At 43.6% G+C, this 18,975-nt stretch overlaps 1 protein-coding gene across 3 annotated transcripts in view; it reads left to right on the forward strand.

The window, feature by feature from the left end:
• The first annotated feature begins 246 nt into the window (after positions 1-246).
• Positions 247-18,975, forward strand: part of slc41a2b (solute carrier family 41 member 2b) — a 40,976-nt gene continuing 22,247 nt past the window's right edge. The window contains exons 1-8 of one of the 3 annotated variants that reach the window (XM_068717064.1): positions 247-329; positions 1,381-2,065; positions 3,435-3,542; positions 5,856-5,927; positions 9,573-9,717; positions 9,992-10,138; positions 14,179-14,326; positions 14,928-15,007. In XM_068717064.1, coding sequence (XP_068573165.1) covers positions 1,520-2,065; positions 3,435-3,542; positions 5,856-5,927; positions 9,573-9,717; positions 9,992-10,138; positions 14,179-14,326; positions 14,928-15,007 — 1,246 coding nt within the window. In that variant the 5' untranslated portion in view covers positions 247-329; positions 1,381-1,519. The remainder of the gene's footprint in view (positions 330-1,380; positions 2,066-3,434; positions 3,543-5,855; positions 5,928-9,572; positions 9,718-9,991; positions 10,139-14,178; positions 14,327-14,927; positions 15,008-18,975) is intronic. The other 2 variants (XM_068717065.1, XM_068717067.1) reach the window with 2 other exon arrangements.

Below are 18,975 nucleotides of genomic sequence, written 5' to 3' on the forward strand. Positions count from 1 at the left end.
ATTTGCATCATCACCAAGAATGTAAAGCTAATAAAATCATTAATGACTAAAGACGAGGGAAAACATTTTTTGCAAATGCTGCATCGTTTACCGTAAAGTTTCTAACTAATGTTTCAAATGCATTTAACATTACGTCCTTGCTGGTAATCAAGGCTACCCAAAACGTTGATCCATATTTTCAAGACGGAGTAGTTCATCTTTTCAACATAGACGAGCTTTGGTGGCACTTTTCGCTCTGACGCGGCTCTCTGCTTGGCTCTGGCTGGCTGACTGTCAAGAAAGAAGACTCCCATCTCTTCTTGTGGATGAGGTGTCTCTGCTCCAGACAGGTAACTTATGGAAATAAATCATATCCGGTGACGACCACAATAAGTAGTTTGCTGTTCTTATATGTACTAGCTAACATGCACCGTATTCTTGGACCGCTAACGCAGAAGCCAGCAGGGGAGCCGCGCTTCCTACTGTTTTGATTTGTGGCCAGCTAGCTAACATAGCACAGTGTAGCTAACATAAGCATACAACTGCAACTAGCGTTAGCCAGTGTTTCCGTGTTTCGCGATGTTATCAAACAGTTTCCGTCATATGGCGTTAAACGAAGGCGTTATCATTAAGTAGAATATCCTGATACTGAAACAGACGGCTCATTTGAAAGGCCTGGCCAATAATGCACATGGAAAGGTGGGCAAACTAAAACCTACTCCGGACTGCATCATCAGCAAAAGACAAAGCAACACGGTGTAAACACAATGCTACTTTTATTCAGAGGCATATTTTCTGCTCTCGCTAATGCCAACAATAGATGCTACAAATGTATCACGATGTGCAGTTTTCTCTGGATTTCTCAACATGTATCGTCGTGTCCCTCCACTTTATACTGTGTCGGTACTGATGGTGATTCTCTTGTATTATTTAAACTAATATATTCCTTTCCCAGTGAGTAACGATACCTGAGTCTCTACCTCCACAACATCCAGATAAATGCCTTTTGGCTAATAGCACTGTGAGGTGTGGACATTTGCATTGTGTGTCTGTAGGCTAAAGATTCCAGCACTGAATTGTGATCAGGAGACTAAAAATGATTTTTAAGATTTAATGCCTTTTAAGATACAGAAAGCATGTAGCCACCGTATCGATGTGTGCGCCTTTAATTCAAACTCCTGTCTCTGATGTTGGTGTAAAAGCTGCATGGACTCTCTCTGTTATCCACATGAAAACAGCTGCTCCACATTTAGAGCCTTGGTTCTCTGGTTACCGAATAATGGAGGTTGTGTTCCTCTTGATGAGAAGTGACTCAGCTGTTCCATCTCAGTGTATTGCTATCTTAAATATAGTGTTTTTTCTGATCTCCCTCTGTTATCTGTCTCTGTGTATTTCCCTCAGCCTGATGAGTCTCTAAAGCCAATTTCCAGCATGGATAGTGCACCTGAGCCGGTCTGAACCACTTGAACTGTTCGTCTTTTTTTACACTGCTCTCACACTGAATGACAGGAGATGAGACACTGCGGCCCTGTACCACACCATGAGTGTCCAGAGTCTGGGAGGAGCCATTGGGGATTCCCTGGGCTCTAGCCTCACAGTGCGTATGAGCGGAGCAGGCGCAGGGTGGAGTGCTCTCTCTCTGAAACCTGTTTCCTCTGGGCGGATCGCCTCTCTATTCCAGACCATGGTTCCCACCGGTTACACCAAGCTGCAGGAGGAGCGGCTAGCAATGGTGGACCTCGGAGCCAAACCCGAGTGCACTTCGCTCCAGAACGGCTACAGACAGGAGACGTCGCACGTAGAAGGCCGACGGCTCCTGGACCGGGCCTCTCGCTCCTCTGTGACTTTATCTGACTGTGGAGATGGAGGCTACTCCGAAACGGAGCCCATGCTGGCTGAGAGGAGGCTCTCCGCGGAGGAGGCAGATGAGGAGGAGGAGGATGAGGACGAGGAGGAAGGGCCGAGATTGGCCGTGCAAAACATGCCCAAGGAGTCGCCGCTGGCCATGGCGCTGCAGATCTTGCTGCCTTTCTTGCTGGCTGGATTTGGAACTGTATCAGCTGGAATGGTGCTGGATATTGTGCAGGTAAGCTGAACCACAATGCAACTATTATTCAAAGCACAACCGGCATGGTTGAGATTCTCGAGAATGGGTGGCATTAAAGGCTAATTCCAGTTTATCACATACTGGGTCTTATTTTCATAGTTGGGGCCATTGTTTCCATCAGTTCTGATAACACTGTACTCAGCGAAGTAATCAGTGAGATGTGGAAGCAAGGTGTCACCTCCCGAACAAAGTCTGAAGGGCCAAAAAAACGTGATCGTTCAGACAATCGGAGAGATTATAAACAAGCAAACGGTTGTAAATTCTCTTCACTTTTTACTGCCGAAGGAGGTAAAAAACCTCTGGCACAATGATAAAAGTATTGCAATATTTATCCATTTGCAGCATTGCAATGTGGCAACATTCCCATTTCTGTATTACAGTTTAACTGTGCACACAATTCTGAAAACTTGAAGCTCATGTAGCAACAAGAATACTTCAGACTGCTTAACTCTGAGAACAATTCCTATTGTTTTCGCTCAAATAGAAATTTTAAATCAACCTGGACTGAAATCTTAAGGATTGCCGCATTAAAGTACAGCTGGTCACAAGCTACTGGCTAAAAAAGAAAAACAATGATAATAAATTTGCTGTTTTTAAAGCTGTTCAACAAAAGTTCTGTTTACATTCAGTGTATTTTACAGACAGGCTCTGCGTGAGTTAAAGAGGGGAAAATATTTTCAATATAGCGTACACTTTTGATTCTTTTAGCTGTCTAAAATACATCCACACTAGTACATTGCTTTGCTCCCTGTCTGTTTCTATAAACTCCATCTACTGTAGTAATACACTGACTATGGAGAAGTAGCTCATACAACATCACGTCTAAACATCCAGACTATTCCTTTAAGTTCCACTTAGTAGCTTTTGAAAGCTCCTGAAAAAGCTAGTAATGGATTTACAAATACGATAATTTTAATTTCTCCAGCAGATTTTCAGCTTACAGAAGCTATTTTGACTTCATCAATGTTTTCTTGTTTTGGAGGACATTAACGTTTAAAACAATTAGTTTAATGGGTGTTTTTGTCTCGATTGACAGATGTGTGCATTGGGTGCTGCATTCTAATCCCACCCAGAAAATCCAAATTTCAGCCAACAACATGGCAGCGAGCGTTAATCCATGTTTTTAACATTTGTCACCTTTTTATTGAATTCCTGCCACGATTCTCTACCACTCTTTTGACTCTGTTGCATTTAGTTGACGGGTTCATAGGCGCACATGCAAATGATGAACTTCCCCCTTATCTAAAGAATAGCGTAGTGTTTGAATTTGAATGTGAAACGTGACTGAGTGAGGGTAATTAGAAGGTCGGACATGTCCTCCAGTTTTTCCTCTCTGTGTCACCCGCAGCACTGGGAGGCGTTCCAGTACATCACAGAGATCTTCATTCTGGTACCCGCTCTGCTCGGCCTCAAGGGAAACTTGGAGATGACTCTGGCCTCCAGGCTGTCCACAGCGGTGAGAGACACACACACACACACACACACACACACACACAGAGACACAGACACAGTCAGAATGACAACAAACTAATTCAAGGTTGGTTTTGATGCTCGGTTGGAATGGATTCAGATTTTGTCACTAAAAGGTTTAGGCTGTAAATGTGCCAATTGCCAATAGCGAATGCATTTATTGTGATGTGGCAAACAGTAAGCCTGCATGAGTGAAGAACAGACATCCCATATATTCTGCTGAGGCAGTGTTTACTGGCTCCAGCTGATTTGAATGAGCTACACACAGAACAACCTCTGATGCGTGGCCGTCCAGTTTTCTCTCTGTAGCTGACATGTTAAATTTGTTGTAATTAGATGGCTGGAGTCCAGCGTCAGGCTGCATTGGCTCTGTTCGCCTGCTTTTTTTTTTTTACCCCACAGCCTCGTCGACAGAAAGTTTATAGTGCTTTTATATACATTATTGTGTTCTAGCCTGGCAGCCAACTCTGCTTCTGACGAGTAAAGCCAATGCTAAAGTGTCTTAAACTTGCATTCTCTCTTCTGACCAGCAGGAGGCGACTCCTCCGGTTGCAAAAAGATGGTTGTATAGAAGTCTATGAGAAAATGACTCTACTTCTCTCTTGAATTATCACCTCAGTAAACATTGTAAACATGAGTTTATGGTCTCAATCTCTAGTTCCAAGTCTTCTTCAATACAGCATGATGTTCATTTAGTAAATGATGGTCCATTTAGAGTCAAACAGACCATAAAACAGGGTATGCTTTAGGGCGGGGCTACCTTGTGATTGACAGGTCGCTACCAGAGATCTAAGATGGCGACGGCCAAATCACTGAACTCAAGGCTTCAAAACGCCAGTCCACAAACCAATGGGTGATGTCACGATGACTACGTCCAATTCTCATATACAGTCTGTGGGTCCAGCCAGCCTCACAACATGTCCTCTTGGTGAATGATGTGTGATGTCATTGTGTGTTTGTTTGTGTGGCGTTGCATCATTTCTTGTGGTGGTGTCTCACCTCCACAGACTAAGCCTCTGTCTCTCTGCCTGTAGTTATCTTCGGTCGCCTCTGTAACGTCGTCTACTTGATCAGGTGAAATGGAGAAGAAAACAGTCTTAAGGCCTGCAGTGGGATACTGTCCCCTTTTCAGCTCAACTTATGATTACTTTTTTGCAGCAGCAGCATCTTGAAAGTCTTTTGGTGTGAGAGCTTTGCGGATTAGGAGTTGGTGGAGGAATCTGCTGATGTAGCAGAGTGAAGGGGTGGTTTCCTGTAGAGGGAGGGGTGGGACGGGCTGCTGCAACCAGGATAACCAAACAGTCAAGATGGCCAAACTGTTGCTCTGCTTGAAGACCTCCCAGAGCAAACAGAGGACGAGCAATGAAGGGAGGGAACAGGTTCGCCTGGTAGAGAATCATACGTTTGTAGTGCAGGATGTCCTGTAAAAAACGGTGTCATAAACCTGTGTGATTACAATCCTGTGCACAAAGTGCTTATTCAGCCAGTATTTTTCTGTGTATCTATGACGTCTTGAAGAAGTGACGGAGCCAGAATTCTCTCTTTGTTTAGTTTTGTCTTGCTTCTTCCTGTTGGCCTCCGGCTCTCAGCACACAGGCTCCACATTGACACAGTGCTGTGTCAACACGGACAGCGGAGCTCAGCGTGAGCTGATAATTCCTCAGTGGTATCCCAAAGAAAACAGTTTGTCTTCGTGTTCGAGTTCTCCTTAAGGCTCAGCCATGAACCAGGCCGCGATTCACATACAGGCGATGAAAAGATCTTTGTAAAAAGGATGAAACCTGTACAGTCTCAGGACATGTGTATGCATCTTAAAAAGCATGGCTCATTATCATTTCTGTGGTAAAGCAGCCAAAGAGACACTACAGCAATTTAGTATTGCACTTCCATAAGGAGACTCGAGACTTTATGACTCCAAAGGCCTTAACACTTTTTATTGTGGGATTGTTATGCAGGTCAAAATATGTTTTTTTCATCAATACTTTCACACAAAACGCAAGTATTACGTAGTGGAAAAAGAGACATCAGTTTTTGATTTTTCTGAGCTTTCGAATAAAGGAATCAACCAATCGCGTTGTGCGGAACGTGTCACATGGCGCCTATCTTTATAAAATAACAACACAGAGGCTCAGTCAATTTCAAACTTAACATAGCTTCACCAGAGCCACAGAAGACATCATACATCTGAATACCTACTAACCACGACTACTACCATACTGAGCTTCACGTATAAAATGGGTTTGGTCCTTGGTCTATATTTGACATGCTTTTCTGTATTCTGTCCTATTTCCCAACACAGGTGAATGTGGGCAAGATGGATTCTCCCATAGAGAAGTGGAATCTAATCATAGGCAACCTGGCACTGAAGCAGGTAATCACTCCCATTTAAGCCTTTAACCATCCACATGCACGTACAGCCATTAAAATGAAACAATGCTACATGATTGTTTGAATCACTCCAAAGGTTTGACACTGTGATCAGCTTCTAAGCATGAATACAGTTCTTATAGACGCCTCTACTGATTTCTCTTCCATATTTGAAAAATCATCCGAAAATTTCACCCACATACTATCATATTTATGTAACGCTATGGATGTTATGTGTGATTCTCTTGATAAACATCACCACTACCAGTGGTAGTAATTGGTTGGATCCAGGTTAGCGTTGACTCAGACTGTTTTATTGATGTCTCTGTCTGTGTAGAGAGAGTATGTTCTCTGTTAATCATCTATACGCACACGCACACACACTGATGAACACACAGCTGGTTGTGCGCAATAACACCCACGTCAGCAGTAAGTGTTTTGTAATGCAGCAATTTTCAACCGCTGTGCCGCGGCACACCAGTGTGCCGTGAGAGATCGTCAGGTGTGCCGTGGGAAAATGTCCGATTTCACTTAATCAGTCAAAAAAATATTTAGTTGCTGCAAATAATTTGCCATTGTTGAGCGTCTGAGCCCGCAATATAGTGGCTGGCTAAGTAATAAATACCCTTCCATCCCAGTGGGTGGCAGTAGGTAGTGCAAGACGGTAGAATTAAATGACGCGCGGGAGAGGTTGCGGTGACAAGACGAACAGCGATGGAGAAATATTTGAAAAGGAAAAAGCCAGACTCTGAACTCGGCTCTGGACAATATTCTAACCCAGATGAAAAGCCTAGTAAGCATCAACAAATTGAGAGACTTGTCATTAAATTGTCAGCATTTAACAGACATGTCAAACTCAAATATTCCAACTCTCGGTACAATCATATCATAACTGGCCCGCCACACCACAGAGCTCCGAGACGAAACGTGGCGATGTTAACTGTCCTTTTTGTGCAACATAACGAAGCATCTCACTGCGCTAAACCTCCAGCTTCAGGGACGGGGACGTGTGATCACAGACGTGTGATGCAGTGAGAGCTTTCCAAGCCAAGCTGCACCTGTGGGAGACTCAGATGCGCAGCAAGGAAACATTGGGTCGCTTTCCGTGTTTCCAAACGTGTCTCCACCGCTCCTGACTGCGCATTTTGCTGATAAACTGGGCGCACTTGGCAGAGAGTTCACCCGGCAATTTGCCGACAGCTCATACATTTTAATTTGAACTGCTCAGCAATCTGTTTGCAGTTGACGTGGAAAGAGCACCTGTGCACATCCAAATGGGCGCTGCACGGTGTCCAAGCTTCATCCCCGAAACGAGGCCTCAACTCCATCTACATGCTGCTCAAATCCTCTGCATGTTTGGAAGCACATACAGTTGTGGTCAAAAGTTTACATACACTTGTAAAGAACATAATGTCATGGCTCTCTTGAGTTTCCAGTTATTTCTACAACTCTGATTTTTCTCTGATAGAGTGATTGGAACAGATACTTCTTTGTCACAAAAAACATTCATGAAGTTTGGTTCTTTCATGACTTTATTATGGGTTAACAGAAAAAGTGACACAATCTGCTGGGTCAAAAATATACATACAGCAACATGAATTAGCAATTTTGGTGACTTAGAAAGTTGTGTCAATGAAATGAGCTTCATAGCATGGCCTCTTAACTTCTTGTGAGTGATTATGAGTGACTACAGCTGGTGACTTCTCTGAGGCCATTTAAATAGGGCTCATTGGATACAAACGCCCACAAACGCTACAATGGGAAAGTCAAAGGAGCTCAGCATGGATCTGAAAAAGCGAATCATTGACTTGAACAAGTCAGGAAAGTCACTTGGAGCCATTTCAAAGCAGCTGCAGGTCCCAAGAGCAACCGTGCAAACAATTGTTTGTAAGTATAAAGTGCATGGCACTGTTTTGTCACTGCCACGATTAGGAAGAAAACGCAAGCTATCACCTGCTGCTGAGAGAAAATTGGTCAGGAGGGTGAAGAGTCAACCGAGAACCACCAAAAAGCAGATCTGCCAAGAATTAGAAGCTGCTGGAACACAGGTGTCAGTGTCCACAGTCAAGCGTGTTTTGCATCTCCATGGACTGAGAGGCTGCCGTGCAAGAAGGAAGCCCTTGCTCCAAAAGCGGCACCTTAAGGCTCGACTGAAGTTTGCTGCTGATCACATGGACAAAGATAAGACCTTCTGGAGGAAAGTTCTGTGGTCAGACGAAACAAAAATCGAGCTGTTTGGCCACAATGCCCAGCAATATGTTTGGAGGAGAAAAGGTGAGGCCTTTAACCCCAAGAACACCATGCCTACCGTCAAGCACGGTGGTGGTAGTATTATGCTGTGGGGCTGTTTTGCTGCCAATGGAACTGGTGCTTTACAGAGAGGAAATGGGATAATGAAGGTAATGAAATTCTTGAAGATAACCTAAAATCATCAGCCCGAAGGTTGGGTCTTGGGCGCAGTTGGGTGTTCCAACAGGACAATGACCCCAAACACACATCAAAAGTGGTAATGGAATGGCTAAATCAGGCTAGAATTAGGGTTTTAGAATGGCCTTCCCAAAGTCCTGATTTAAATCCCATTGAGAACATGTGGACAATGCTGAAGAAACCAGTCCATGTCAGAAAGCCATCAAATGTAACTGAACTGCACCAATTCTGTCAAGAGGAGTGGTCAAAGATTCAACGAGAAGCTTGCCAGAAGCTTGTGGATGGCTACCAAAAGCACCTAATTGAAGTGAAAATGGCCAAAGGACATGTAACCAAATATTAGCACTGCTGTATGTATATTTTTGACCCAGCAGATTTGATCACTTTTTCTGTTAACCCATAATAAAGTCATGAAAGAACCAAACTTCATGAATGTTTTTTGTGCCAAAGAAGTATCTGTTCCAATCACTCTATCAGAGAAAAATCAGAGTTGTAGAAATAACTGGAAACTCAAGAGAGCCATGACATTATGTTCTTTACAAGTGTATGTAAACTTTTGACCACAACTGTACCTGTGTGAGCAGCTTTTCTCAGGGATGAAGATGAACAAAAACCCACACGGGAGTCGTCTCAATGATTCACACCATCACTCCATCTTGAGGGTTTCCACAGCACCGAACCTAACCCCAGATATTAATGAACTGGCAACCAAGAGAAGATGCCAAACATCTGGATCTGGTAGTATGCATAAAAGAATGTAGCCTACCTAAACATGTATTCTTCTTGCACTTTGTCCAATATCCCTTCTATCCTGTTTATTAAATGTTGACCCCATTTGGCCCTCAACATGGTCCCAATTTTGGCCTTCTCTGTGATTGAGTTTGACACCCCTGGCATATATGCTGTATTATGCTAAATGGTGTCATTTTGTAGCTTTTTTGGTTGTTGGTGTGCTGTGGAATCTTTTTAATGTAAAAAATGTGCCGCTGCTCAGAAAAGGTTGAAAACCACTGGTGTAATGGATTGAAAAAAAACAACCTACCTGGACATGACGTTAATTACAGTATTTCACATTCATGTTTATGTGCCACATGACCTACCTATAAGTAACCCTTCTGCTGATCCTGTAAGCACTGTTTATGTGTTTTTCACACACGTAGTCATGCTTGTTTTTCTCCACTCAATAAAAGAGCACAATAGTAACTACCCCTCTCTCCTCCAGGTCCAGGCCACGGTGGTGGGTTTCCTGGCCGCCGTAGCAGCCGTGGTCCTTGGCTGGATACCGGAAGGGAAGTTCCAGATGAGCCACGCTGTGCTGCTCTGCTCCAGCAGCGTGGCCACGGCCTTTATAGCCTCCCTGCTGCAGGGTACACACACACACACACACACACACACACACACACACACACACACACACACACACACACACACACACACACACACACACACACCATGGTTTGAAATATACTATTAATACTGTCACTGGGGAGAAGCAGGGTCACGTCTGTATGACTACATAAACACTGTAGGACTACAGAAAACACGTATTTCTCTCTGACACACTGGTTGTTTAATAATGTGTGAAAGTCACCAGTAATGTGAGGACCGTCAGTCAAGTGCGCCACTCTTTTTTTGTGTCAGGTTTCATCATGGTGGGTGTAATTGTGGGTTCGAAGAAGACGGGCATCAACCCAGACAACGTAGCCACACCCATCGCCGCCAGTTTTGGTGACCTCATAACCCTGGCGATCCTGGCCTGGATAAGCCAGGGCCTCTACAAGTGCCTGGGTAGGTGATCAGCTACCGCCTTTAGAAGTAGATGCATTCCGATCCCATTGTCTTTATATATATTTTTAGCTGCATACTACTAACAATGTATAGATGATATGATTTCTATCATTGTTGTATGGCCTGGCTCAGGTCAAACACTTTATAATACATGAACAAATACATACAAAGAAGGAATGCCGCACCACTTCCTTTTATTATCTAGTGCCGCATGTGAGCCACCAGGTGGGTCCATGTAGGGCTGAGGATGCAGGAGGACTGTCGCCAAAACTGTCCAATCCATGAGCTACATTCTCTCTACATGACTTCACGCTTACAGCTCTTGGTTCTTTTCTAGAGAGTCACTGACTTCATTAACATGCTCACTAATATGCCACTATTATTCTGAATATGACTGAATATTCCGACTTTGACGTGGGCCATGTGAACAGTATATTCCATTTGTATATTCAGAATCAGGCCTGAGCAGTGAAGCTATGCCGGTATTACTCTGGTTTTAAGAGTTTTTACGTCAGCTTGCGACACACGGCCTCTTGCTGTTTACAGCAAAAAAACTAAATATGTTGTGCAGGTCAACACAGCCGATGTGAACATGGACCGGACAGGAGCCATGTGTGAAGAAGTCTACAGTTTGAATGCATCCTCAGAGAGTAACATGAAAGATCTTTCTAGTTGTAATTTTCCATACATTGCAAATGCATACATAAGATGATGTGTTGATGCTGAAATGGTAAACCCTATAGTCTGAGTCTCCAGTTATGATAAGCTTTGGATTGAAGTAACACAAAACACATTGACAATCACTGAATGTGGTCCATCTCCTCTCCGTTAGAAACGGTTGTAAGCCCAGATGATCGTAGTGAGACACTTCCCTCGGTCGGCCAGCAGGGGTCCCTCCTGCTTCGCTCTGCAGCACCGCTGCCCTCCACTCGCAGAACACACCGTCCCTTTTTCCTCCCACCACACATTCCACATGTTTAACTCACACCGAGACCTGCGTCGCACCACCTTGTGTCACTCAATACGCGAACTCTGGGACCCGTTTCCTCTGGAAAGACTCTCTGTCTGGTTTAATTGTATGACACAGATGTTCACCGCAATGAAGGAGCAGTTTAGCGCCATGAGCTAAATGTGTTCAGATTTCATATTTCCATGGCAGGGCGTCTGGCTGTGTCACTTTCAGGATAGTGGCTCTGTTGTTCAGCCACACTTTCCTGCTGAATTGGAACTAATGGTCAGTTTGCTCTCAGCTAAACAGAATTCAAATCAGGTGATTATCTACACAGATATGAACTTAATGCTCCTAATTTTGATGCAAACCAGCTGAGCAGAAATGATGAAACATAGTCGATGCTGGAGCCAAGCGGAGCCCAGTCAGGTTTATTTATAACGTGCTTTCAGCCAACAGGCTAGTCACAGAGCGCTATAGTTGTGAGAGGGCTCAGTAATAGATAAAAGCAGGGATGATTAGAGCATGAGACACAGCGTGGACACTGACGAAACGGGGCCAGAGCCTTTTGAGTGTTCTCAGTATGCGTTTGTGCGGATGTGGTATCGCAGCGCCACTTCAGGGCAGTTGGTGAGAGAATAAAATCCAGGATTTAGGCAAAACAGGGCAAGATAGGGATGGTATTAAGTTAAATAAATAAATCAGGATCGGTCTAGACTCGAATACTGACAAACCGGCTGCAAACCGGCTGCATTTCATATACAAGTCACATACCCAGCTGTTATGACACACTGCCCACAATAACAAAAAGAGAGAACATTATCCTCTATGTATTTTTATTCACCACATCATTACGTGCAGCCATGAACTGGCAGAAGTCTGCCGAAAAGCAGAACCACTCCAGGGCTTAATGTCTGGATTGAAACTTGTGTGCTAATTTATTTAACAGCGAACTTAAAGTAGCAATTTTTGACACAAATAGCACATAGATTTCCAAAGTGGGAGTGGTTTCTGGTAGTTTTTATTCAATGATATGTTCAATTTTTGTCAACATAGAAACACGGGAGTCTTTTGGATAATTTAGGGATATTACAGATGTCATTTATGGCCATCCGTTTGAATACATTCAGCTTTGTCTTTGAGAAATCATGGGAGTTTTTTTGGTGCTATTTGGTGAACCTCAGACACAATTGCTGTGGAGAAAAATTATCGGAGCTCGTCAGAGCTTTTTTACTGTAAAAACAGCTGCAGGTGAAAACATAGCGATGCGAGTCATGAGACTGAACCAAAACAGTAAAGTTGTGGGCTGAAAACCCAAAACAAAGAGCTGAAAGATGCTAAAAAGCTCTGCAGTGCTGAGGGGAACTGCAGAGTTTGTGATAATTCTGATAGTTGGTGCTGTTGTTCTGAACAAAATGTATCTTGAGAATCGTAGTTGACATCTTAGTGTACGTCTCAATGGATGATGGATAAAGAGGTTTTTATTGTCATTGTAGCAATAATAACAATATACAAGATTAAATACAAAAGGCAATACAAAATGCAAAAGGAATAAGAATGTTACTAAGTAATACAATTTAAGCAATAAAATCTGTGCAAACAGTGCAGTGTAAACATGTTTTGGCAGTGCAAACAGAGTATAAAGTGTATCAGTAGAGTTTTTAGCAGCTTGATGGGGGGGTGGTGCTAGCTATGGATACAGGCTTTTTGCCATTTCCAAATCGTTGGAACTGATCATTCAACCAGCAAGTATAATAAATAAACTAACTGTATTTATACAGCATATTTCATCCAGAGCCTGAGGGGTAAAACAAGAAGGAGCCAAATTGTACATGTGCAACAATTCAAATCAGTTACATGTAGCACTAAGCCATGCGGTGAGTTTTTAGAAGAGATTTAAAAGAGCATACTGAATTTGTAGGTAGGGTTTTATGTCCTTTTAAAATTCTCCAGACTCATCTTACATTGTCTATGTCGAAAAATGAAGTTCGGAAATAACTCTAATTTGTTACTTCCGCATCCTGGACGAATGTACTTTAAATGTTCTGCCCCTACCCGATCAAGTAACATTGTCAACCCATACAGTTAGAAAGTTCAAATAATCCCGCTTCAGATTTATGGCTAACCCCCATAATGCATCTTGCCATTTCTCAGCTAAAGGAGAGATTCAGACTGCTCTTCACGAAGCGAAGTTAGCAAAATATTTTCCACCACAGACGGACAGGATTGTCAATGGTTTGTTCATCGGTTTTATTCGCGGGAGCAAGGATACTCGATGGCAGGGTGTCAGAGGTTCATGTAAACAGTTTAACCTGTAGAAGACTTTAATTGGAGTGCGGCTGTAAGCCAGCTGACTCTGTGAATGTTAACTCAGTGTCAGATTCCCCGTCAATGTGGGTCGATTTGGGTACAAGTCTCCGCTCTTAGTATATCTTTCTCAGCTCTGCATTTAAGGACCGAAGGCCTGCGAGAGCCCATTACAACCTGAACACTGGGACATTTCTGTTCACAAGTTACGAGACCACAGGGATGATAAATCTGGGACTGTTTCCTAATGACGGTTATTTAGTGCTAGGAACAGGATCCTGCTGCAAACATCTGGTGGTGGCTCTAAACAGGTGCTATTTTGTAGTTTGAACAAAGAGGGGGCAGTTGTAGAGAGAAAGTGAGACGAACCTTCCCTGTGTTGGTGTGCACTTCCTCATTCATAACATATGCAGCTCAGGTGGATTGGAGACTGAACTCTCCAATCCATATAGGCCGCAGCTATGCGGGAAGATTTAAAAATAACATTGACCTGCTGTCAGAGGTCCAGCAGTTTGGTTAAACTTTGTGTATTCTTGCCCTGCTGTTAGTTAATTTTGTATTTATTTAAATATTCAATCAATTGAACTATTAATTAGCAAGTTAATTTAGTTTTTTCAACAATAAACACTGATACATTGCATATGTTTGTTTTCCTCAAACTTAAGTTTCTGAAAAAAGTATCATTCTGGACCGTACCCAGCTGGTTTCCCCAGTGCATGCTGGGAAAAGCTCCAAACCGCCACCCAGAGAGGAAAAATGACCGCCGTCTCTTCCTCCTCCCCAGATACCTACCCGTATGTGTCGTCACTGGTCTGCGCCTTCTTCATGTGTCTGACTCCTCTGTGGATCATCGTCTCCTCCAAGCACCCGGCCAGCCGCACCCTGCTCTACTCCGGATGGGAGCCAGTCATCACTGCCATGGTCATCAGCAGGTGTGTGTGTGTGTGTGTGTGTGTGTGTGTGTGTGTGTGTGTGTGTGTGTGTGTGTGTGTGTGTGTGTGTGTGTGTGTGTGTGTGTGTGTGTGTGTGTGTGTGTGTGAGAGAGACAGGCGCGCGCCTGTCTGCCTGTCTGGTCTTCAAAGGAGGAAAGAACTGCAATTCTGCATCTGAAACTCCCGGTGTCTGGATGACTCATCTCCCTAAACAAATTTGCAGCACCCGACCATACACTAATGTGGCCAGTAGGAAGGGAATACTCAGTGCAGCAGATCCCACATTTCTCAGGCTTTTTGTAGAGGAGTAAGACAATAGAAGAACGCATTTGCTAACCATGAGCTAAAAAATAAGCTATTGAAACTCTTGCACTGTCTTCCACTCTCTTAGTCTTCACCACTCTGCAGCTGATGAAACATTTTAGTGCCATTTATAGATAAGCACACAAATTCACTGTGGACATAATTTAGATGAAGAATGCTCTTCCTCCTTCCATGCCCTTTTCTCTCTGTCTGTCTCTCTCTTTCTCTCACTCACTCACTCACTCACTCACTCACTCACTCACACCAGTTAATCATCTAATTATGTTGTGCTCTGCAGCATCGGAGGGCTCATCCTGGACAAAACGGTTTCTGACCCAAATCTGGCTGGCATCGTAGTGTACACGCCGGTTATCAACGGTGAGTCACAGCGTTGGCACCGCTCCTTTCTTTGTGCTGTGAATGGCTTCAAGGTGTCACTGTTTGAATTGCAATTGCTCGACCGCCCGGGGCACCAACAGGCGAGGAGAATCTGGACCAAAGGTTTTAATATAATAGCTTCCTAAATCCTGGGGGGATTTAGAGGAGAGTCATACATATGTAATGAAAAGCTTGTGTAGTCAGATTGCTCTAATCCCATACGGGTAAGACTAGAAATGATCCTCTTCTGAAAGTTTATGTTCATGTGTTTACATTGTGGAGGTCGGGCAGTCTGTGACGAATCCTGTATCTCTACACTTGTAGAAAGGTTGCATTTGCAGTTCTGTGTCACGTTTGCATGCTAATTTGAATGTTGTGTGTAATTTTCTTTTGATTAAGGTTCTAGCGATGTAATGAAGTCATGAATCAAGTTCAGGTTAAGATTATTATTTTAATTATCTTAAAGCTACCATGAGGAACTTTCATCTTGTGTTGATTTTGCTGGTCCCTGTGGACAAAGGCGGTAGTGTTTCTAAGTCCCTTCAGAAAACCTCTCATCTTACTGCAGCAGGGTCTGACAGTCTGCCTCGCTCAGTCCTGGTTCTGGTCCCCCCCCGTGCCTCCCTTACCTCCTGCAGGCCCAGCAATATGGCCTGGGTCACCTGAAGCGTGGTATCGAGGTGAAGCTCTGCTCCTGGCCAGATGAGACACTGCTGCCGGGAGCGGAGCTCTCCTCCTCCCGCCGGAGTGTAATGGAGTGAGACCTCTGCTCGCAGGAGGCCGCGGACCTCTCGCTCTTTCGTTGTTGTTTGAGCAACGAAGTCACGCTAACAAAAATCAGCTGGATCCGGCTTACAATGAAAAAGTATTTATAATTCACAAATGCTAAAAAGGCAATTACAAACTGAATTACACTGTCGACAGTAAGGAATCGCGAAACCGAGTTCAAAGACTCTCCCCCCCTACCGGCCTACAAACGCCAGTTTACAGTAAAGAGGATCGCCAAGAACTGAACAACATCTCTCCGAACAATATTTTTATACCCAAAAGTCAGTAGTTTACTTTCAAAAGTCCATTATCAGCTTTGTGATTGGCTGGAATCTGATTGTCTCCTCCTGTCCTCGGACAATGCTCTCCATTGGTCTAAGTGATCCGCATAATGTCTGAATAGTGTCCTCTGGTCCGACCTGTCCTCCTCCTCATAAAACTGCGTTTACCCGACCCCATGTTTTCTTAGGGCTGTCTTCATCTACATCTCTGTTTGATCAATACGTCTCCTTCCCCCACTGTTAACACCCCACATTCCTGAAGTCAGCTCACCAAACTCATCACATTATCATACAGTTGTTTTCGGATCTGAAAAGCCTGTCTCAAAGGTCTCTCTCTTTCCCTCAAAACATTCAGTAACTGTATTTTATAGTTTGATACATAGAATGATTATACTTTTATGATTTAACACTTTTCCAAACAAACATGTTATAACATTATATCCACCACTAGGAGTGATTATTAAACACATTAACATTGCTTTTTAACTTTAAATTCTTCACAGGAGCTCTGACTGCAGTCGAAGGCGGTAGCAAAGCCTGATCTGGTCGCTGCCGGAGGCCCTCTTTCCCTTGCGAAGGGCTTTGCGATCCCTTTTGATTGAAACAAGAACGTTAAACAACGATAAATAATATAAGTCATCATGGACCAATCGGAGCCAAGATACAGACTATTTACACAAGACGGATCAATGCAGATTAGTTTTTTTTAACACACTGTTATCGGTACTCAGTATCAGCCAATATGCAAGTTTAGGCACCGGTAGGAAAAAAGGTATGGAAACATCTCTCCTTATGGGTAATTTAAGATGTGATATCCCAGAAAGAAAAAGAAAATATTCAGCATAACTATGTAGTTAAATGAAAGACTCTTCATCTGTTTTGTGAAACATCTGTTCCTAACAGAAGCAAAACATGTTAAGTACAGTGGTCAGTTGAAAGTTTTCTTAAGGACATTCTGTCCACGAGGCAGCAGCCAAACACCAACATGCTGTTTACCGTGGAAGTTTTGGGTACGGAGAAACTGCTGCTGTTTGTCTCATTTGTCCCTCTCAGTTTTTAATTAATGCAGTGTTTGACCCTTTGGAGCTGAGATTCAGACAAAGTGTTTACACACAAGATGGATGACGCGCCGCAGAGTCTATTTGTCTTGTGCTGTGCAGCTCAAAGGTGTGAATTAATGTGAAAACCGAAGCAGTGCCTTTGCTCAGTCAACAGTCCCCTGATTAATGAAAGTTACTAAATAAAGACTCCAAATGCTCATCAGCATAAATGAGTGACCTAATGAGACAGCAGCAGTCTGTCTGTCTGGACTCCATAAACCTGGTCCTGTTCCATTTCCTCCTGCTTCCACCTCCCACTGCTAAGTGGCTCAGCCACGGCTGCCAGGGCCCTGGCACCTCCACAGCAAGAGATAAGTTTTTAATTAAGCGCCATTAATGACATTTAACGAGATGGAGTACGATTCTGAGACGTATCCCGGACACGAAACAGCTGAGGAATCTGCGCCTGTTTGTGAGGGCGGAGACGTTTTTGTTTCGCGTGTGTGTGCAGATGTTTTATCCGTCTCGGATTTACTGCATTTTATTCAGCGAGTGAGGAAACGGCGAGGCGGGGGCAGCTCATGACGTTGATGATTAAAATGCACCGAGGGTCCTGTTCTAATAAAAGAATGAAATGGGAGACGGCACAGAAAGCATGAAAGGACAGTGTGTGGATGTTTGATTAGAGAGATGTGTAGAGCGCGATAAGAAAAGACAGGTTAAACGAAAGGTAGAGGGAACGAGCCTCCTTTTTTTTTTTTTTTTTTACCAACACTGGCCTCCATTAATTCATTTTAATACATTATTTTATGCAATTTCCCCTGAGATAGAAAGTGGCTGTTTGAATTTCACTCTGGTATGTTTAATCCAGGTATGGAGGAAGTGTCTGCCAGTTAATTTCCTCTTGAACCAGGCTCTGTGGCTACTTCACATCACACCAGAAATGGCTGTTCTTGCCTTTATTTAGATTTTTAAATTCAGTTTCAGGTGTCATCAAAAAGGCTTTGATCCGTCTTTCTGAACCTGCAGATATCATATTATGTTATGCATCTTGTTCTGCAGTTTTCCACCAGACATCACTCTGATACAGCAGTCTTTAATCTCTGCTTGTCATCTTTTCATATTTGTTTGTTTTTAAGATAAGGTGTCTGCCTGCTTCACGTCTCACTTCCACCTATAACTATACACCTTTGTTTTCTCCCCTCTCTGTTCATGTTTTCCTTCCATCATATTTTATCTGCGTTTGTTTCATCACGTCACATGCTGGTAATGGAGCCGCTCAAATAAACACACTGAAATCAAACCCGGAGGTGAGCGGGGAAACAGCTTTGTGTGTCGGCTCCCTCAGGGCTGAGAGGAGCACGGAACCCCCGCAGTTCCCTCGTGTAGCCTCGCTGAAGCCCAAAACCTCCTCATCCTCATTCCTCCTGTCAGACCCTGTGACCTGAATAAACCAGATTCCCCCGAATCCTCCTTCACTCTACCTCTGACCCCCCCTTGCTGAGGTTGCTAGGATGCCCTCAACCAGTTCAGGCCCCGTCCATCTCAAACGCCCTAAAGGACAAAAAGCCAAAGTAAAAATCTGTGCACCATCCAAGTACTATTAATTCTAAAAACATGTTTTGGCTCCAAAATATATCCATAAATTATATTTTAAATGCCACAGTTTACAATGTTTTTGGCTTCTGACTCTTTTTGTTTTTTAGAAAATTTACCACACACACACGCACACGCACACGCACACGCACACACACACACACACACACACACACACACACACACACACACACTCCCTGTGTCTTTCATCCCTGGTGACCTGCAGGAGAGCTCACATACATACAGATATGTGTGTCATTGAAGAAATTAGCCAACTAGATGA

This window comes from Cebidichthys violaceus, unplaced genomic scaffold, assembly GCF_023349555.1.
Source record: "Cebidichthys violaceus isolate CVI_PGR_0920_01 unplaced genomic scaffold, fCebVio1.0.p SCAF_21, whole genome shotgun sequence".
Taxonomy (NCBI): Eukaryota; Metazoa; Chordata; class Actinopteri; order Perciformes; family Stichaeidae; genus Cebidichthys; species Cebidichthys violaceus.